This window comes from Alligator mississippiensis, chromosome 3 (assembly GCF_030867095.1).
Source record: "Alligator mississippiensis isolate rAllMis1 chromosome 3, rAllMis1, whole genome shotgun sequence".
NCBI classification, from domain to species: domain Eukaryota; kingdom Metazoa; phylum Chordata; order Crocodylia; family Alligatoridae; genus Alligator; species Alligator mississippiensis.
The window spans coordinates 208516762-208539652 of NC_081826.1; the positions used below are offsets into that span (position 1 = coordinate 208516762).

Sequence of the window (22891 nt, forward strand, 5' to 3'; positions counted from 1 at the left end):
ACCCACTGCTCTGGGATACAGAATCTGACTTCATCTTGAATGATCTTCTGGCTCCATGACTCTACCCATTATAAAAAAGGACCAGGTTCAAGTAAAAGGGATGAAGGATACCTTCAGCCATGCCTAGTAGTACTTTCCTAGTAAATGGGAGATGTGATTTCAAGATTGACTGAGGTCTAGAATTCAGTCTCTCTGACCAGTGACAAGTTACTGGTTTACCTGGAAAGCTGCTAGACCCAGAGCCATAACAATTAAGCCTTAAGGTACAACCCCACTGACCTTTCCACTTCTCCTATCAATTATATGCACTGCTAGATTTGTTCCAGAAGGTCATTTCCTATCTGATCAATCCAAACCAGCTGGACATAACAGAAGTATATTAGGAGGACATAACATACCATAAAATGCTCAAAATCTGCCCATTGAAAAAATAGGAGAACTACATGCCTTTTCAGGCAGAATAGGATCATCCTTTGGAGACTTGTAAGGTTACTCACTGGCATAATGGTAGAGTTATACATCTCCCCAGAGAATGGATCACCTTTGGTTGCCCAATGAAAGCATGGAAGACCTGTGAATCTCCACAGTGGAGTGGGAATGCACTCCAGAGGTGTGACATACTTTTTGAGCTAACTTTAGCAAAGTCTTAGACATGTTGGAGGTAAAATTGGATCAAGGCCAAAATTTCATTCTTGCCTAGAATATTTATTATTTTGAACAAGTGTAGAATTTTTTCTTTCTCCTCCACTACTCCTACTGCCAATGTGTTCCCCAGAGATCCTTGGTAATAAACGGAAATCATTGTGGCAATATCTAGGAGTCATGTATCAAGTTTCCATTCTGCAAGGTCCTTCCTCCTCAATGCTTCCAATATAAATACAGTTTGGATGTAAATGATTATATCAGTAGTTAAGCAAAATACATTCTAAATCATGGAATAAATCCTATCTTTACAGTGGGCAGTAAAAAAACTAAAACATGTCAATTGAATAATTACAATTTAGTCCATGTAGGACTTCATACCGCTTCACAAAGAGGATGGAGGAATTGGAGAATCAGAGGAAATGAAAGGATATAAATGGTGGAGTGGTACGAAACACAGCTTTTTCACTAGGATATTTTCAGAGGATCTAGCTTTTGCTTTGCATGAGCAAGAAAAATCTTAGAATTTAAAGCTGATGGAGTGCTAATAACTCAACTAGCCCATGCAAAAAACTACCACTGCAAAAAAACTAAATACCTGTATGCGATAGTTTGAAAGCTACATATACTAATTTGAGCACAGAGTATCCTATGTTGCATAATGACAGCTTATTATGTATGATGTATTATTAAAGATTTCAGGTTTTACATTTAATTGTAAGTTATACCAGGGAGATTTTTCTCTCTCCACATTTACAAACTGTGCATACATCCTCTTAACCTTCCACTCATATTAATTCTTTTTTCAGCTGAGCAAAGTAAATACATCAAGTGGTGTACTGAGGTAGGCATAAGATGATTGGGTATTTTTTTGCTGAGCTATCTCCATGATTCCAATGAAAGAAAAATTATATGCTTGTACCTGTTCATACTACCTTGCTTCTTGCAGCATAATTACAGATATATGCATAATTTAATTCTAGCAACCAAAACTCTCTCAAGGAAAGGAATCATTAAAACAGTAGCGTGAAGAAATTACTAGAACAAATTTATGTAATTATAGGGAAAATAGACTCATGATGTATCTTCAGGTAAGTTTGACAATAAATGATGAATACCTTCCTTCATCTGACATTCTTGTACTTTCTGGGAACACTTAGACACTACACATTTTATTTTTTTTTATTAACAAAAACTATTCTTCACTCAAATGAATAGGGTAGAAAATAGGTTTTGCTTGACTATCAGCCAGTGTCTTCTTTGACCTTAAAACTTATTTATTATAGCTAACTATGGCTTTGACCAGGGAAATTTAGATACAAATATGACCACCAAAGAGATTTTTATCATGTTTTTCAAGTCGGATGCATCCCTAATTTAAACCTCTCTCCCAAAAGAATGACTCCACAAACTTCTGCTAAGGTAATATACTGGGTGGGAGTGAAACAGAGATACATCTTGTATGTGTTGTAATCTGTTCCTCCTTTGGGGCTGTATGACCTTTATTACTGTCCCCTTCATAAAACCCTGTTTTCTCCAGTAGGTCTGGAGGACCAGGTTCTATGATCACTCCACAATACATGATCACTCAAAGCATCCCCTCACTATGGGCTGAGGCTAAATGGTATGAATTAACCAGTTTAATCAATCTGGCTTGTAACTCAAATTGTAAGATTTTAAAGTGAATGGTCATGTTTCTCTGTGTGTAATATAATTATGTCTCAATTAAAGTAAGACATACAAAATCTACCTGTGAAATGGACTCTCCCAAATTTAGATCCCTTCTATGGCACTTGTATTAGGGGTGGCAAGATGAGTTTTAGAATATTTATATTTCATGAATATTCTCACACTAAGGCTGCCATTGAGTCATACACCCCACACAATGATAGGGATAATAGCAGTCACTGTGCTTGAGGAGTGTAGAGACAGTCCCCTCCATATACTTCTGGGGATGGAAAATTGACATAAGCAGAGGCGAGAGGTAAGGAATTACACTCTTTCGCCTATTCAATGGTGTCATTGATTCTTTCTTGAGTTTCAGAGAGTAAAAACTGTGCTCTCAGCTGCTGGAGGTCTGTGACTATCTGACGTAAATATGTAAATATCTATATTTTCCCAAGAAGCAGAGATGAGTGAGCTGGTTGCTTGTTAGCTCTGATTTGTGTCAGCTGAGTCAAGTTTAGAATCAGGTGTACTGCATATTTTGGTGTCTCTATGCCCAACTTAATTTTAGTAGGTGTGAGAAATATTAATCGCCCTCTTTCCTTGCTGGCTTTGCACCTGAGATAAGAACTCATTGCTGCTGTCTTATTTTTTTCTCACAATATTCTTCATGTTGAACCTATTTGCAGACTTTGAAGTCCATGGGGATTTAATCAATATTTTACTTCTAACTGTTTACCTGTTCTAGAGATATATCCTTTATTTCTTGCAGGCTGGGAGTGGCTAGCACTAAAAGGAAATTCAGGGCAAGAAAAGACTCAGAGAAGAAGCATGTGTAGCAAAAAAACTACAGGAGGCATCCAGATACTTATCTGAAAATTTTGCATTAAAATCAGTCTATTTATGCAGATTCCTTATCAGCATTTGTAAATGTCTAGCCAGAAGAAAGGATTTTATTTGTTATATGCTGATACTGTTGGGAAGCAGCAGACGAAAGTAGGAGTAAATTTAGAAGTCTCTTTCTCTCTCCCCCTTTTAAGCAAATAAATATCAAATAAAAAAGATTCCAGGAGAAAAGGGCAGCACTTGTACTCATTTCCACATCCTTCACTAGGAGAAAAGTAATGATTCCAGACAAAACAGGAAAGACCATTTTTCAGTTACAAAGTGTTGCCATCCTAATTGACACTTTGGATCCCAGGCTTATGATTTTAAAATTGACCTCCAAGGGGTCTCCCAGTGCACTTTCCTTCCAGCTGCCTAAGAATAAAGTCACATGAATGTCCATGGCACAACAGTGCTGCAAGAAATGTGGGCATCTGCCTTCACTGACTCTGGTGGGAAAAAGGGAATCCTAGTCATGAGGAACATGGGAAGAAAACAAATATAGAAGATTTATCCTGTCACGTTGCATCTCTAGATGAAGAACTGATCAATGAGGTTTGCTTAATGTGTTGAATAAAGAGTGACTGATGAAAACATTAGCAGCTGTTCCTGGATACACAAGGGTAAATCAGACTCCACAGTGTAATCCAGAGAATCAGTCCCAGTTTAAGATCATTGGAGTCTTCCTCTTACAATTTTCTTTCTTTGTATGTCTTAAACCATTTAACATGAAGGTGGCATTATATGATTTCTTTTGTCAGAGGTTGGATAGTTACACTGGTGACCACTTTCTATACTACTCTAAAGTACATGACCAATATGAGTTAGACCAGTGGTTCTGAACCAGGGGTACATGTAACCCCAGGGGATACATGAAGCCTCATCAGGGGGTACATGAGATATATTCCATACATTGTCTAACACAGGTCGAAGGGCCTAAAAAACTAATTTCCCATTAAAAGGGGGTATGTGAAATCTCACTCTGAGACCAAGGGGTACGTTGACTGAAAAGATTCAGAGTCCTAGTGGACTCCAAGGTGAACATGAGTCGTCAGTGTGACGAAGCCATCAGAAAAGCTAATGGCACTTTATCGTGCATCAGCAGATGCATGATGAACAGAACCAAGGAGGTGATACTTCCCCTCTATCGGGTGCTGGTCAGACTGCAGTTGGAATACTGCGTGCAGTTTTGGGTGCCACACTTCAAGAGGGATGTGGATAACCTGGAGAGGGTCCAGAGAAGGGCCACACGTATGTTTAAGGGCTTGCAGGCCAAGCCCTATGAGGAGAGACTGGGGCACCTGGACCTCTTCAGCCTCCACAAGAGAAGGTTGAGAGGCCTGCCTATAAGTTCATCACGGGGGCACAGAAGGGAATTGGTGAGGTTTTACTCACCAAGGTGCCCCTGGGGGTTACAAGAAATAATGGCCACAAGCTAGCAGAGAGCAGATTTAGACTGGACATTTGGAAGAACTTTTTCACAGTTAGAGTGGCCAAGGTCTGGAACGGGCTCCCAAGGGAGGTGGTGCTCTCCCCTACCCTGGGGGTCTTCAAGAGGAGGTTAGATAGGCATCTAGCTGGGGTCATCTAAACCCAGCACTCTTTCCTGCCTATGCAGGGGGTTGGACTCGATGATCTATTGAGGTCCCTTCCGACCCTAACATCTGTGAATCTATGAAAAACCACTGATTTGGACTGTTGCATCCAAAACAAAAAAGAATCAAGCAAGGGTTTGATTTGAGGAGGGGCACTTTCTGGCACAAGCTGTTCTAACATCTCTCCCAGCTATACAGTTGGTCCAATGAAAGAGATCACCAAAAAACCATTTGCTTTTTGCATATTTCCTGATCCAGGACAGCTACAATAACACCTTAATACTCAAAAAATCAAAGCACAAACTTTAATTTTTGAAACAGAGGGTATGTGTAGATGTTACATTTAGATCAACTTCACCAGAATTAGGTTGATCTAAGTGCCAATCTGTGCAGACATTCAGAGAGGTTAAATTGGGTAGAAGCTGGCAGGCCCAATCTAAATTAGTTCACATGAACACAGTACCCTGGGGTTGGGAAAGCCTAGACACTCACCCCAGACCCAGGGCTCTGCTCTTCCTATCCCCTCAACCATGACTAGGCAATATTTACCTCCCCACCATGCAGACCCATAAGCACATCCCTTGGACCTGCCCATCTCCCTACCCCAAGTTATTTGCACAGGATTCCTAACATGGCTCCTGGCATCAACAAGCATGTGTACAAGGTGCTTCTGATCTACAAGCACGTGGCTTAATGTAAGCTGCATGATCACAGACAGGGAGCAGCAAGCATCTGATGTACCCAGAGTGACTGGTTGAGATATTCTATGCAACATAAATTCCATCCCATTGACATTAATAGAAGTTTCAACTTACCTTTCATCATTTTCAGTAAAAGCTGTGGTAAAAAAAAAAACCTGGACTCCTTTGAAAATTACAACCTGTGTCACTTATTTACAGATCACTTATGTACCTATCAATACAGAAATCTGCATTTACCTGTTCAGCAAATGACACTGATTGAGATTTTTAAAAATAATCCACTGGATTTTAAATATCTAGGACTCAAGACAGAAGTAAGACGATATTTATTTTATTGCTCCTTGGTGTGCCTTCACACTGGTACCAAAAACAAACCCAAACCCACTAAAACATGGTAAAAAATATCATAAAAGTTGCAAAATCAGGTATTCAATGGAATGCCAAAATTAAAGTAGCTCATGGACCATGTAAAACAGCATACAATTTAGGTTGTATAAAATTATATTACCATAAAATACAAAGCCAAAGGAAATATTTCTATTGCTTTTTCTGTTGTCTTTAAAGTAAACAGTTAATTTAAACAATATCTGCAGGCCTTACAGCTTTAATTTTACACTATTAAATCTAAATAAATAAATAAATAAAATAAAACCTTAAGGTGAAAATTAGTAGAAAACTGACCAGCATAAAGAAAAGAAACTAATTAAAACAAAAAGAAAATGGAATAAAAAGTGAATGTGTGCTGGATTTTGAAAAGATTCAGCTTTAATTATTAAGGTTAATTGCAAGTATGCATAGTGATAGGAAAACTTGAAGTCAATTGGTCTGAATACATGTTTGACCCTGCAACCAAATACTAAGAAATGTGACAGCAGTTGTGAGGTGTAAATAATTGGAAATGAAAAGGGAATGCAGGTTTTTGAAAATGAAGCTGTAAGAGTTCTACTAGTTGAACCAGCCTTATCTGAAAGATTTATAAGCCATCTGAAAGACAACATTTAAAATCAGTATTCCTTATTCCAAGTGAAGGTCAACTCTAAATTATAATCTTTCATAAGGTAGGGGGAACAATCTGTAACTTCCTCATAAAAAAAAAAAAAATCACTTATTCCTCAGTTCCTATATGCCTGCAGAGAAGAGCTAACTTCATGAGACCACAGCTTTACAGGAAATGAACTTCTCTACAAATAGGGCACATATTCCATTTATGCTAGCACAATAGGAATCCAATGTTAACTTCACAGTCTGAGTCTCTTCTAATTCCTCTGATGTATTCTCTGTCCAGTATTCTGAGCTGAGCTGAGGAGTCACCTTCATTTTGCTGTGTATGTGTACATTAAATTCATGAGAGAAAAAAAAAAAGGCTGCTTTCTTGATTGACTGTATGTTTCTACATAATAAGTATGCATAGAGACCCAACTGTTTGTTAAGGAAGTTTATCACCTCACCTGTCATGTTGCAGTACACAAGAAACGGTCCCAAGGGGCCACTTCCATCTGAATCGATATAGTAAAAGCCTGAAGTGTTCCCTCTGTGCTTATAGGCTTCACATGATTGCTCATAGATGGCTGTAAAAGAACATTTTCCATCACAAATGTAATGGCATCATTTTATATTCTATTTGTGGCAAGGAAAAAATATGTTGGTGGGGGGTCACCTATATGATGGTGTATTCAAAACTGAGGAAAATAAGGGAAAAATCACGCAATAATAATAGCACTATTATTTGGCAAACACCGTTTATCTTTATTTAAAGTGAATATTTCCATAGGTATTTCTGAGGATTATCTTTTTGCTTCCTGAGCAAGGTATTGCAGTAATAGAAGAAAGAAAGTAGATGAATGGATATGACAACAAATGTGTAATTCCAAAATGAATAACATTTTGAGTAATATTTGGAAAATGTCTTTATTCAAATTATATATGTTTTAGGAAATGAACTTTAAATATGATCATTAGTCTCTAAAGTGACATAGTGCCCTACCCTCTGCTTGACTTCAGACTAACACAGCTAACCAACTCTGTGCTCAACTTTCAAGATAACTAAGCAACTGTATAACGTGAAAACCTTTGGGTCCAATTTAATGACAATAAAAGCCAATGGAAACCCTCCCAAGTAAAGAACATGGAGTATGGAGAATACTATTTATTAGGTCTGTGCAAAGCTTCAGTAGCCAATTCAATTCAGAGGAGATACTGTCCAATTCAGGGACTGAATCTCCAAATCCAAAGCAAGTCGGGAAAACAATTAAAAGCTCTGAATTGATTCAAAGCATCTGAATCGATTTGGAAATGATTTGGTGATTAGGCCATAGACTAAACAGGGAGCTGACACAGTTGCCTCCAGCTGGTAAGTCTGTTGGGGTTGGGGGAGTGGGGAGGGAAGGGGCATGGGGGAGGGAAGGATTGGGGCTGGCTCGCTCCAGGCGGAAGGGGGCAAGTGACAACAGGGCATGCCCCCCGCTCCCAGCACTGCCACACCCTCCCTGCACCAGCTGGCAAGTGGCGACAGCACCTGCCCCACAGTGCTGGCTGGCAAGCACTGGCAGCACTCACTACCCCGCATGGGCTGGCAAGCAGCTGCAGTGCCCACCCTGCCACAATTTTCCACACCAGCTGGCAAGCAGTGTCAGTGCCAGCCCCACCGCCCTGGCTGGCAAGCATTGGCAGCACCTATCTTCCCACTCTGGCTGGCAAGCAGTGGCAGTGCCCGTCTTCCTATGCTGGCTGGCAAGCAGCGACAGTGCCCATCTCTCCGTGCCAACTGGCAAGTGGCGACAGCGCCTGCTCTCCCACACTGGCTGGCAAGTGGCAGCAGGGCAGAGTCTCCACTCCCAGCTCTGATGCAGGTGCAGCAGTGCTGGGAGGAGGGGCTCTGCCCTGCTGCCACTTGCCCAGCCAGTGCAGGGCGGGGGGGCGTGATGCAGGCGTGGCTCGCTCCAGGCAGAAGGGGCAAGTGGCAGCAGGGCAGAGCCCCCACTCCAAGTGCTGCCATGCCCACATCCCACCCCTCCCACCATGCTCCTCAAGTAATATGCCTCCCTGCCCTGGATAGGCAGCTTGTCCCAGCCCCAATCCCTCCCTTCCCCAACCCCAATGGACTTATCAGCTGGAGGTAGCTGTGTCAGCTGCTTGTTTAGTCTATGGCCAAATCTCTGACACAGTGCCAAATCATTCAGATCTGATTCAGCTGAATAAAATCAGGACAGTGATTTGAATCTCCACTTTGAATTACTGTCCTCTGAATTGGCCAAATCCGAATGTGAAGTGAATACTTGCTGCTTCGCACAGGCCTACTATTTATTTTTAGTTCTTTGAATGTTGCACTACAGTTTGATCATAGTCATATTACTTTAGCTCAATTATATTGAAAGTAAGGGTAACAAACAGCCTCATTAGCTAAATATTACCTGCCCCTGCTGGAATATTTGGAAGGCACAGTTAAGGTCATTCAGATTATAGTTCCTTACAGTAAATAGCCTTAATTTAATTTTTACTATGGCAGCGGAGGCAGTAGGTGATGCTGTAGCATGATGGTTATTAGGAATTTTGTACTAGGACTAGTAATATTCAACATTATAATCCCTTGATAATAGCATAGTACCACACCTCACAACATTCCCACTGGTCCAAACTTCTAGGCCCTTTACACTGAGTCTCAATGTTTATTCAGTAGCTAAAGAATTATAATTTCTTTTCTTCAATTACCCAGAACTGAGGTTATTGATACCCCCCCCCCCACCCCTCCGAAACACATACATACTTTAGAAGGTAGAACCATTACTATACTATTGTAACCAAAAAGTAATGGGATTGACTTCTAAACTACAGCAACCTTCATAGCATCGTGACAGTCTGCCTCACAGTGATTTACTATTAATATAATACCAAAATTACTCACATACCATGTCAAAAAATTAGCTTTCCAAAATGGGTTTCATGTCTTAAGTAGAGAAATGGAATTTTTCTGGACAAAACAGAAGCATGGGGATCCTGTAAAATGGCTGCTACTTTTTTTTCTTCCATTCCCTCCAGTGGTCACATGGAGGGAAGAGCAGATTCCAGCAGAGACTGAGCCAGCGGAGGAGTGCAATGGTACAGTCACACTCTTTTGATTCCTGATCTACTTAGAGTTTAAAACCAACTGGCTGCCAGCAAAAGAAGTGGCATTTCTATTCAGGCTGCTGAGGGAGTCAACTAACCTCATGGCTCATTGTAATCTATCCCATTAATCTCTCTTCACTCAGCAGGTGTTAACAACCGTCTCTCCTTTTAATGGCTGTGATATTCAACTAATCGAACTGTCCTTTCTTCCACAATTTTTGGTGTCTGATAGCTACTCTGGGTTTCTCTCTTTCTATTTCACGGCCCTGCAGACTATTTTTAACTCTTTTCAAAATCCTAGATCTGCTGATGGAGTCCAGGCTTCAGCAGCAGCTACAGTTTCTTGGCTGAGCACCTAAGAGCTGCAGACAATTCACCTGTGAAAGCATTAAAACTAGCTTTTGCCTGAGCAGAAGAGGGAGGGTGAGTGAGTGGAAGATTAGGCCCTGTCCCTGATCTATGCAATCAGAACTCTGAAACTTCTCTTTTTTTCCCTTCATTTTGCCTTCCCAATAATAAGATACATGTCTTATTTTGGGGCCATGAAGCATACAAGAAATACAGTACACTCTGCCTATGTTTCAACATAAATATGAACAAGAACATTTTAAACATCTTATAAATACACTTTTGGTGTAGTGTAACAACCATTAGACAATAAGTCTTGGCATTCATTTTTGAAGCCATCATTAATTTACTATATAATTAATCAAATCATATTCCTCTTCAATTTTTGTCTTGTTGTATTCTAACATCATACAACAGGAGCAGTTGGTTGCAATGATCTCTGAAAGATCATTCATGTTGCCCACTCTAGCTCCCATAAAATTTTACCTAATTATAAATCTGGAAGCTACTAATTACTGTATTTTATTGTTTCTGTTTTCTCTAAAATCTAAAAGTTGGAGACTGTCCTTTTAAAAATCATAGCTTAGATTTCAAGAAGTAGTTTTTAAAATTATGAGAACTGCCAGACACCCCAGAACTCTACACATATATCCCTTATATGAAAAGAACCAATTATATGCTATGCAGGTTGTGTATATTGTTTTAAAACAAGTTTAATCAGCACACTTGTTTCTTTTCGATGTAGCAATGTATTGACTGAGATCTGAGGAAGGGTGTATAGGTATCCAAATGTCTATCTAATAAAATGTATAACCCTCAAAAATCCTTGTGTCTCATATTTTTCCTGGATGATCCTGGTTGCTATATCACAACAATACTACTAGTGTGCCACTTGATATTTTTTCCTTTCTTAGGAAATGCATATTCAGAACCTTGGAGTAAGGACCTGGATTAAGAAATAGTCCCAATAAACAGAATTAAGTAATGAACTTGGTGCTCATCTCACATGTGCCATTGTTATGGAGCATCTTCTGTGCGGTACGTTATGCTAATGGAAAACAAAGCTCAAACCATAAGTAGCTTATGTGTATTGTTTTGATTCAATTATGTATATTTTCTAAAGTTCTCCCTTTACTGGAGGAACTCCAAGTGAAAAACCACCACTGTGGTATGCCTGATGGACTGAGTTCCCTGATTCCTCTCTCATAGGTCAGGTTTAGCCCAGTGCCATTCTATTGGAGTTATTCTGCAATTGGGTCCTGAATTGAAAAATGACTTAAGCATGTGTTAATGCTCACTGACTTCAAAACTAAGCATTCACTTAAAGCTTTGGTAAGTGTGAACATAAGGACATAACCAACATTTTAACTAAGTGAAAGATTCATATGCACAAAAATGGAGCACAATAAGATTCTCAATAAGTCTTGCACTACTAAACTATTTAGGGACTGTTCAAAGCTCCTCTTAAATCAATGTTGAATATCTTTGTTAATATTAACAAGACTGACATGTCTTTTAATATAAATATAATCTTGAGTTACTATAAAATTACCATCACAAGTAAAACAGTAGAAATAAAGTATCTCAGTCTTACAGTAATGACAGGTAGCCCCCATGTATCCTGTATTTGTACAATTGCAGTAGAAGCTGTTCCAAGACTGTGAACATTCACCACCATGTTCACAGTATTTGGGCAAACACCTAAAAGAACAAAAAGAAACATAATCCTTTATTGTACCACTACCTAATAATTACAGTAGTATATCTATCAAAACAAGAGAGCCACCTTTGTGACAAAAGTGATACTAAAGGCAAACATTGGAGAAATAAGAAGAATATGCATTAATTCTGTAGTAATTCTGAAGGAAAGCATCAACAGAAAGCTGGAGAAAGAGTAACTTTATTACCTAGATATTGGATTTCTCATATATTAAATAATTGCCATTTAAAGCAGCTGTTCTTCAAGAGTAAATATCAGTAGGAATGATATTTAGAGTTACCTGTAATTATTTGTTTTTTCGTGCTGTATAAATAGGTCCAATCATCACTTATTAAGAATATACACTTCCTCTAATGCTAATGGTGACTACACGCACTCTCTGTAATTGGCATTCAACACCTGCTCTGCACTCTTACGCAACGCTTTGCCTTGTATATATTTCAGTCATGATTTTGATTCCTTTTACACCTTTTTTGACAAATACAATGTTATCACCAATCTGTAACTCATTTACATGGTCTTCATTTATATTGACTCCTTGTCCATTTCGATTTATCTTTCTAATAGTCTTTACAAAAAGAAAAGCTTGGGTGCAATTGACGATGCTTGAATCAAGTTTAATATAATTGGAGACAATTTAAAGTATAATTAAAATCTTTTAACACTGAATGTTAGACCTTTCCTCTCTTGTAGGTTTTAGTAGAAAGCAGTCACTAGGTAAGTTAAAGTAGTTCTATACAAATTGCAAGGAAAATTGCAACACTGTCTGAAATGAGATTTACAATCTAGTGCTTTTTTCTGAAGGAACTGACATCTTTGCAAACAATTTGTACTGATGCTGCTACAAAATAGGGGTAATATCTAAATGTACGCAGCACAGTTCTTGGCTTAAACTGGAAACAACAGCAGGGGAGTGGATCGGGCATTTGCCATATGGTACTTGATAACACACTTTGAGTGCATGACATCTACAAATGATGTGTAACTTAAGAACTAAAGAACTAGACTGGAGATAATCAAAAGTTAATCTTCAAATTAATGCACTGACTCAGAATAGAAACACACCTTTTCATGGAAGACAGGATACAGGACTTTATAAATGAGTTATCTGCTGAAGAAATCTTTTCTAAACAATCTGATTCCTAAGACTGCAAATTATAGGAAAAGATACCAGTATGTACAGAATATGTACAGAGACCCGAATTATTTTTGTTAACTTCCTCTCTGGCACAATTCTATTTATAAACTTTCTGAATGCTGGAGATCTCAACTCTATAGATGAAACCTTTCATCCTATGTCCTGTATAGCACACTGCTGCCAAGACAGCAAAGGTAATAATTCTCAATGGGCTAGCCTATGCCTCTGTGTAGAGGCTAATGTAATTATGACAGATGCATCTGCATTCTCTCTTCAGAGACCAAATGTGCTCACTTTGAAAGGCATTTAAGATGACATCTTGTCCTTTGGAGCTATTTTGGGGATGACTTGTGTATAATTAGTATTTATTAAATATAGTAATTGATAAAGGATCAGAGAGAAGAACACTGAGGAGAAATAGTTGCAGAGATATGTTTATATGCCAAGGGTTATATGGACCATGAAGTAACCTAGACAACGATCATATAGTAAAAAGGCTAAAGTGGAAGACCAAATTAAGGATAATAACTAGAAACGGTAATTAAAAAAAAAAAACCCTACAAAAGGAGGGAGTGAAAAGATTATGTAAATAAAACATTTTGTCTGTCACTTTTTAAAATTTTCTTAGAAAACCAACATTGAACAAGAAGCAAAAATTGAAAAAAAAAATGATGAAACGCAGAAAGATGTTGAGGACAAATATTTCTGAGGTATTATGTAGTACTGAGTATTACGGCTATGACAAATATACAAAAGATCTTCAATAACTGAATTGTTTGGAGTCTATTTTCCTACAGATACAAAAACTAATTTCTGTTACTTTTGATAGGTGTTAAATGTAGAAGTTTTTTGTTCTTCAGAAGAGATCATTATAGTAGTTCGATTTCATCTATATATTACTAAGGTATAAATTGTGGTAAGCTCACAACTTGGCCAATTATCTCTATGTTTGCAGTTGGAAAAGTAGACTAATACTATACCCATTCCTTTGAGAGAAAAGACATACTGAAAGGGATCAGTGGTATAGAACAGCTAAATGTGTTGACAGAATATTTAATGATTGGGAGAAAAAAGAAAAACCTTTGATGATAGACTCAATCTATTGTCAAAGTTTGACAGAAAGACTTAAGCCATCCACTACAATGATAGGTTTAGAAAAATTGAATTGGGAACTGGTAAGTAATCAAAGGGGAGAGAGTAAAGTGTGCACTTAAATATGGATCTAGGGGAAGATCGATATATATAAAGACATGTTTTGCTTGATACTTTCTGTCCAGACACATGGAAAATATGTGTACAAGGGAATACTTGCAAATAGATACTTTGGCCATATAGTACCACTGGTGTATTACAAAACAGAGGTTAACAAACCTTAATGTAGTCAGAGGCAAAGGAGTACATAGGTATTCAACTGGGGTTTGAAATGACATACAGAATTAGTTCAAAGAAAGACATACAGAAAAGGTGTTCCAGAAGCTGGGCTCCAGCAAACACACAATTTATGGGATTGTGTATGTAAAATGAAATACAGTTCCTGGGATAAACTATAGAGGACTGTCCAGAGTGAATGCTGAAATATGGAGCTAGTATAAGAATGGATAAAAGAGACTGTACTACTTTATACACATGAGAAGGTGAGAAGAAATACACTGAACATGCCAGGTCATTTGAAAGCTAGGGAGGTTATGGAAAAAGGAGTTGTAATAGTCAAGAATAAAAGAGTCCAGGATTAAAGTAGCTGAAGAACAGTAATTCAATGACTGAGATGAGGACCCATTTTTTTACCATTTTGTGTGTCACTAAACATGAAAGACCATGAACCACGGTAATGAACTATGATGGTTATACAAACTGAATAGAAAGAGTTAATACAATATCAGAAAAGCAGTAAAATTTCAAATGACTTGAAAAAAGACTGAGACTAAGTACTTCAAGTGACTTATGCAGTTCAGTGTGGGAAAAATATAAGATTGGTGATACCAGACATAAAACAAAAAGGGTAACAATCTCCATATGCTATAAAGATTCAGGGAGATAAGGATCTAGGGAAGAGGTAGATACAAATCTAACACCTCTGGCATAGTATTTAACAGCAGCATAAAAAAGCAATCAAAATGGTAGGGTGGATAAATGAGGTACAGCATATAACTCTGAAGAAATTTAGCTAGCACTGTATTAGAGACAGGAATGATGTTTGGAATACTGTGAATATTTCTGGTCTTTAATATAAATAATATATAGCAGTACCTGACAAGGCACACTTAAGAGAATGCAAAGGACCCGAGGATGTAAGCAAGGGCTGTCTTAGTTATTTTAAATAGTTAAGAAATGCAATTTTGTATTTAATAGGGAAGCCATAATTTAACAGAACATACTTTGGAAGGGAATGATTATTTTAAAAGTACCTAGTCATAAAATAAATTTAAGCCTCTACTTCAAAGCAGAGGAAGTACTTAGTATCAACTATATCATGGACTTGAGAGGACAACTAGGCTATTTTCCATCCTGATACTATCATACTACCCCAATTGTTTGGCTTTAAGTACTACAGTGTTTCACTAAAGTTTATACAGCTCACATATTACCTTGTTTGACCTGCACACAATTTGTCTCCCAATTCTTCCCTTTTATTGCATAAAAAAGGATCATGTGGTTTATTAGATATGGTAGTAGTAGTTTGGGTCCAGAACTGTAAGAACAGCACTTTCAAAATTAAGGGGGCAGGGCATGAAATACATGGATGTGATGGGGAGAGGAAGTACAGAACAGAAATTTGGGAGATTAGAAGTATAGGATGAGGTAACACTGAATGGAGGGGAAAAAATTAAGGTAGAATAAGAGAGAAGCATGAGATACTGAGACTAAAAAAAAACTGTAGGTGAGATTTATACCTCGCGTTGGGTTCCATAATGGAATTTGGAGGTCAGCCATCAAGAATTCAGATGATAAAATTCATAACCTACAGAAGTCCATGGGGATTTTCCTTTGACTTCAGTGGAGACCTCAAAGTCATCCAGAGTCATAGGCAAATCCAGGATTTAAAAAAAAGGGGTGCGGAAACAGCAACTGCCACTACAGGGTTGGCCATACCCAGTCTCAGCCTCCCCCAAACCAGAGTGGAGCAGACCACACCAAGCAGAAGCAGCAGCAGCAGCAGGGTTTTTTTTAAAGTTCCCAAATCAGGTAAGAGTTTTCCCCACTCTCCTCCCACTCTTGGTACACAGTCTCTTCACCTCCGTGCTCAACACCATCTCCTCTCCCATTCTCCCCTGATCCCTTTTTCTTATGTCTTTGGGCTCTGGAAGGGGAAACCTGCCTCCTACTACCACTGTCCAAGTTGTTCCTTGTCCTGCTTCAGCTGAGGCTGCAAGGAGCAACTGTGCAGGAATCAGACTCACCTGTGGACAGAGAGGTGGCAGCAGGCTGATTCCTCCACCCTCTGCCTACTCCTGAGCCAGCAGGGAACACCTGGAAAGACTAGGTGGGGAGGAAGAACTTATCAGCTGCGGCTGCTGCTGTCCTTGGCTAAGCCTGGCTCCCCACACAACCCAGCTGGAGTAGGGTAGGGAAGCTGCTAAGGTCAGCTCAGGGACAGGAGCAGCAGTGGGTAAGGGAGAGGCGGAATATGAGGGGTGGAAAGAGGAGGAGACCTCTTTCCCCGTAAGTGGCACTGAGCATGAAGAAGAAGGGAGACCATTCCAGGGGGAGGAATACTCACCTGTTGCAGGGACTTAGAAAAAAAGTCCCTAGATGCTGCTTCTGCAGCATGGTTTGAAAATGGAATAAACACATCACCACATCCCCTCTGCATCCATCCCTGTCTAGAATGTGCCCCTAGCCCTCACTGCAGCTCAGAAAGTTCAGTAGTAAGGGTAATATCCAATGAAAAATAAAGTACCAAGGGCAAAAATAGAGGTTAAAACTGTACATATTTTTAAAAGGCATTTCATGAGCATTTGGAGTAAAACATTTGGAGTCATAGATTTTTCAGATCTAACTTAATTGAAGAGACAGAGTTTTGTTTTAAACAGATTTTTTGACCATCCTCCTTTTGGTAAAATTAGGAAAAGGATTAGAAAAGGAAATATTAGACTCTTTTGTTATTATGAAAAAGTCAAAACAGCACAGGTAGTAGTTATGATTTCCCTGATAATACCCCATCAATGATCCAGGATGGATTAAAACAACCCTGTTATTGAGTAGGGAGCAATTCACAGCAATGTATATGACAACTCAGTTCTGAATCTATTCAGAAGAGAGATTGATAGTTTTCATGAATCACATACAGAGTAAGTTTATGAAGGTTGGAATAATGTACATTAAACAATAAACAAATCATTATGTTTTTTGAGGCTAAAGAAAATAAATTACTTAAAATGACAAAAAAAATATTTTTGTTGTTTTTTCCTTAAGAAGAAAATTGACAACATTAATCTCTATCAACTGTATTACTTAGCAAATTTTCATAATATAGGGTGAATTTCCCTAGATGGAAAAATAGAATTGCCCCATTTTTACCACCTTCTGCAAGGACGAACTATAATAGGTAATATATTACCCAGTATCGTACTTTTAAAAGAATACTCCAAAAGAAAACAGCATTGGACTCAAAACCATAGGAAGGAAGTTATTGTGTGTCTACCTTTATTCTACATATTTATAACACTTTAAAACATTTCAAAAGTATGTCAAATGTTTTTAACAATATATACTGTGGTTTTATTTTTAAGTGACATAAAACAATTATAACGATCACCTACAATAAATGCACTGTAATTGTACCAGAACTTAGAGTACTTTTGTATGGAGAGTCAAGATAAGGTATTTTCTAAGAGCTCTCTGCCTTGACAGCAGTTAAAGGTTTGAGAAAAATGCTTTCATAAATAAAAAATCAGATTTGCCCTTACCTGTCTATAATGCCACACAGGTCTATCTGAAGGTCACTGAAATTACCAAGGGAGTTTTGCTGAATTGAAATCAGATCTACCGCTTTGTTACCAATGGAAATGAGTCTCATGCATCCTTGAAAACCAACAAATGGACTTTTACAGTCAGAACCATTACCATTATTAGGACACCCTGAAACAAACAAACAAATAGAAACAATAAGAATAGATTACTCTTACAGAGATAGCTGACATATTTAAAAGGATTTTACATCTTTATGAGATAAAATTACGGGAGTACATTTGAATAGTAATTAGGTGCCTTTGGGCCTTGTGATATATTAAAGATGTTCAAGAGATTCTTCAGGTGTTCTAAGGTAACTTTATAATAATAATTTCACAAAACATTGTGGTAAAATAAATTAAACCTCAATTTTGAAATTCAAATAAGGTTCATATTTTTGGAATCAAGATATTCATGAACACAAGGGTATTATATTATTGGGTTATTATTGTTTTAAAATAACTCATTCACAATCTACAATAAGCTAACTTTTTACTCAATTATTATAATTTTAAACAGAGCCTATTATGTTTGAACATACAAATATATGGCCAATAAAATGCATAAATTCAATCTACTGAAAGTAAACTGCTCAGCAAACCTGTTGAAAATAGAAAAGAAAAGTAGTTACTGGATCATAGATTATGAACACTTTATGTAAAAACAGTTTTTTAAATTATTATTATTTTTCATAGAATCATAGAAAATTAGGGTTGGAAGGGACTTCAGGAGGTAATCTTGTCCAACTTCCTGCTCAATGAAGAACCACCCCCAACTAGATCATTCCAACCAGAACTTCATCAAGCCGAGCCTTAAACTTCCAAGAATGGAGATTCCACCAGCTCTCTAGGTAAGCCATTCCAGTGCTTCACCACCCACCCAGTGAGGGATTTTTTCCTAATATCCAACCTAAACTTCCCTTGTTTTTTCAAGAAATTTTATGGTAGTCATTTACTTGGCTTGAAATACAATTGATAATTGGTTACTGAATATCTATGTGACAAAAAATGCTTTGCTTTTTGTTTTCTGGCTTCATTTCAGGGGGCAATGTTGCTTACAGGAATGATTCACAAGGACAGTCCTTTGATCTTAATTAAAAAGTATTGTCTCCTGGGTCACATCAGTCAAAGAGCTTCTTGTCTCATAACGTTAGCATTCAATGACTGAAAGACCATTCTCTATTCCATAGAGTTAATAGGTAGCTCTATGCTGAGATTTACTATACAGGAAAATGAAATGACAATGGAAACTAAGAAATACATTACAGAGAGTGGAAACCAACATTAAAGAGTCAACTGCTTTTTAGAACTTAAAATGTAGGACATGAAAAAAAATAAAAATAAAAACAGAACAAGGTCCCCTAGTCTGGTAAATGACTTACCTCTCAAATCTCATTGCTTTCAGAGGGAGATGAAAATATTTAATAATCAGTATTGGGTGCAAAGAATTACAAGTTAATGCCTTTCAGGGTTCTAAGTGAGAGTAGAATTTGAAGCCAACATCTTACAAATCTGTTCCTGTATTTGTTGGTATACTATGTTGGTACATAATGCTAGAATAGTGATAATAAGGCAAGTCTTTAGCTGAATTTCTCCAGTTAATTTTGTATTTTTGAAATAGACATATATAATTAGTACAATTCCATTTTTTGGCATTTTTATCCTTTACTAAGCTGAAATAATACCATTTTCTGCAACACCAACTGAATCCAGTTCCGTATTCTTTCTTATTCTCTGTCTTTTGAAACATTTTGTCTTCTAATCATGCTATTGGTAAAGAATAAATCATTTGCATTAATATTAATGCAAGCAGTGTTAGGCTTGTGGCCAGTGTACTAAGTTATCCTATATCAAAGCGAAGAAAAGAATTCCATAAATTATGGAATTCACCCTATGTGCTTATGTATTTTTCATTAATCTCTCCTTGCCCTTACAGTTGCCAATCACTATTATCATTTCAAAGTACAAGAACTGAAAGATTCAGCATCTCCTTGACTCCTGCATGATCAGGGCTCGTGTTTGACATCATAAAGCTAAAGAATTTCCATACTAATTAAATATATTCTCAGCTAAGACTCTATAGTTCTAAAATACTTTATATTCCTAAGAAATTACATCTTTTCCACTGGAAGACATATTTTCATATTTTAACAATAGGAATGCAAAAACATTGTGCATATTTCAGCAACCTAAAAGTGAGAAAAGGAGAGAAGAAATTGAAGCAGTGGAATATGACAAAAAAAAAGGGTTTTTCAAACTCCAAGGCTTTTCAAAGGCCATTTTGCAAGTTAGTATGACATTGTACAAGCTGCTGGTTTGATCATAAAGCTGCATTCAGAGAAGCTGAGGGGTGGACAGGCAATTAGAGCTTTCAGTGTTCTTGGCAATAATTTGTTCCCCAAAAGATAGATAGAAATGTCCTGCTGTACAGCTTAATTGGTTATGCCATTTTTTTGCACCATCCACATCCCTTCTGAGCTGTGCACCTGTGCCATAAGCCCTACAATACTCACTGGTGCAAATCACATAATCAGGAACCAAAAGCAATGCAAAAAGATGAAAATGAAAGAATATATCTTTTCCTGCATTCATACAAATATTAAGATATTTTTATCACTCCCCTCATTCTTTGTTTTCTATCTAGGTTTTTATCATCAGCATTGTATCCAAGGAAACTTTCATGTTAATCCTATTAGCTTTCTGCCTTTCCAGTGAAATTTGAAAATTATAAATAACATGTGTAAATCTCTGCAAATGAGATTAAACACAGGGACATAATATAATTTATATGGTACCAAAAGTAAACTTTGGTATATTTGCTAGCATAGCATTATTCACAAATGTTAGTAGATCCAATTAATTTTTGTTGTATAATAAGTTAATTTATTTTTAACTATTGAACAATAATCACCATTTCTCATGTTTTCCCAATGCCTACCATGTTTTAGACCAAGGATAAGCAATGAATAAAAATAACATCTTAAACTTTCTCCCCCCAAAATCTTGACGTACTTTGCTTATCCTGATTAATTCAGAGCATACCTAGGGGGTACGTACAAAACCATCAGCAGCCACAAGCTATGACTTTAATGTAGAAATCACTTGGTGAGATTTCTGGTCTATGTATGTAGTAGCTTATAATAAGAAAAACTTTCCAAAGGTGCTTAAGGGTATATATCATAAAAGTTACTCAGTACCTAAATTCACTATTTAAGCTACACTACCATCCTTGAAAGCATTCTAGGTACTGTAGTTCCTTCAGTGGACCTGTACAAAATGCTTATGTACTGATGCCATCCCACAGCTAAGGACTTTTGCAGAATCCTAGTTCAAGCCAAAGTCCTGGAGGCCCTGAAATGACTACTAACAAGCAATGTTACTGGCTATCTTACCAGCAGGGCCCATTCATTTGTGTGCGTTACAAAACATAATATAGGTCTGCATGCTGCTGCATGTGTCTGTGTGTTCTAGTGCTTAGGGTACTCATATGGGATGAAGAAGACCAAGATTTAAAGCCTAATTCCAGAACCAATAAAATTCAGGGTGTGCCTACACAGCCTACACCTCTGTCATGGAGAGATACTCAAGCTAGTATTAAACAAAAAGCAAGCTATATTAGCTTGTGCAGCCCTGCCTAGACTGCTCCTGGAATCAAAGCTAGCTTGTGTAAACCTGGCAGTGGTGCTACCCATAGCCACATCCACATTTCGGGATCCTGGAGTGCCGATAGGTCTCGGTCAACTCCCACTCTGTCTACAGGCTGGAAGCCACCACTCCGTGGAGTTCCCTCCCATGGTTCTCTCCCACACCAGATCACACACTAAATGACTATTGACAATAATTTATTATTTACAAAAAGAGAAACTAACAGATTCAATATCATATAGATAACAAACACAATCTTTTCTATGTGCTTGATAATAATCTATACCAGCAAACAGAAGCAAATACTTATCATATAGCAAAAGCAAATTTGTTTTGAAATTTAGCACTTAGGCGACTTATAACAGGTATATGCACCTAATCAGCCAGATCCCCACAGAATCACTCTGTCCACAGCAAAGCAATTAACTGTAAGATGGTTGCAGTTGAGCACCCATGGAGCTGTGCTCACTCTGCCCCTGAAGAGGAGTGGCAATGCTGTCATCTGGTCAGAAGATGGGAGTCGTCTGTCAGGGCCTCAGGTGTGCTGCTCCTGAGACCGGGTTTTTTTTTCCCTTTTCCAGTCTTTCCTGGATGCCTGCAAACAATCACATCATCCCTAAATGCTTCCCCAAGGCATCTCCCCTGTGTTTGGCACCTGGAATGTCCCTTCTTGGCTGTACTTTGTTGAGCTCTCTGCTGGAGCTCCCACAAAGCCAAGATTCTCTACTGCTTTCTTTAGCTCTCCCAGAGAACCTTTCCCCGATTCCCTCCCAGTGAATCCCTGCACCCAGGGAACTAAAGAGTGGGGAGAGGAACTGGTTTGCACAAACCCTGCTCCTTTAGTAAAGGATACCAAGCAATCCTGGGTACCCAGTACAGGTAGTCCTTGACTTACAATGTTTTGAATTACAACATTTTGCACTTACAATGTTTATAAATTGACACCCTCTTTCAACTTTCTGATGTCTGCTTTGACTTTACAATACTTGATCTGACGCCATGCCATGCCAGCGAACAAGTTCACTGCATTGCCCTTCTCCCTGGAGAACATGTCCAAACTTGCTCGAACACTTTCTTTAAGAAAGCAGACAAGACTCCAGAAAACCTGCAGCCAAGACTCCTGAGAAAACTTCAGACAAGAACCCTTCAAAAAGTCCACCAAAGTCACCTCAAAGAAGTCCTTCCAAATCAATATGATTGCTATTTACAATACAAATACATTAATGTAGCTCTATATTACTCATCTATAATTGATTGAGTACAAAATTCTGGGATATTTTTGGTGGAAATAGGGTATCAGGACTTGGTTCAGGAACCAATCCTCCATTTAAGATAGTGTTTCCTATGGGAAAATCAGTTCTGAGTTACAACGTTTCAACTTAAGACACAGTTTTCAAGAATCAATTGCGTTGTAAAACCGAGGACTGCCTATATTTTATCCTCTGCCCTTACTAGCAGCTCACTCAGCAACAATTCTTCTGCCAGTAGTCCTGTCAGAA

At 38.0% G+C, this 22891-nt stretch overlaps 1 protein-coding gene across 3 annotated transcripts in view; it reads right to left on the reverse strand.

The window, feature by feature from the left end:
- Window positions 1–22891, reverse strand: part of CNTNAP4 (contactin associated protein family member 4) — a 462372-nt gene that overhangs the window by 81757 nt on the left and 357724 nt on the right. For all 3 annotated transcript variants that reach the window (XM_019478107.2, XM_059724866.1, XM_059724865.1), the window contains 3 exons: window positions 17706–17877; window positions 11535–11641; window positions 6937–7056 (listed from right to left, as the gene is read on the reverse strand). In XM_019478107.2, coding sequence (XP_019333652.1) covers window positions 6937–7056; window positions 11535–11641; window positions 17706–17877 — 399 coding nt within the window. The remainder of the gene's footprint in view (window positions 1–6936; window positions 7057–11534; window positions 11642–17705; window positions 17878–22891) is intronic.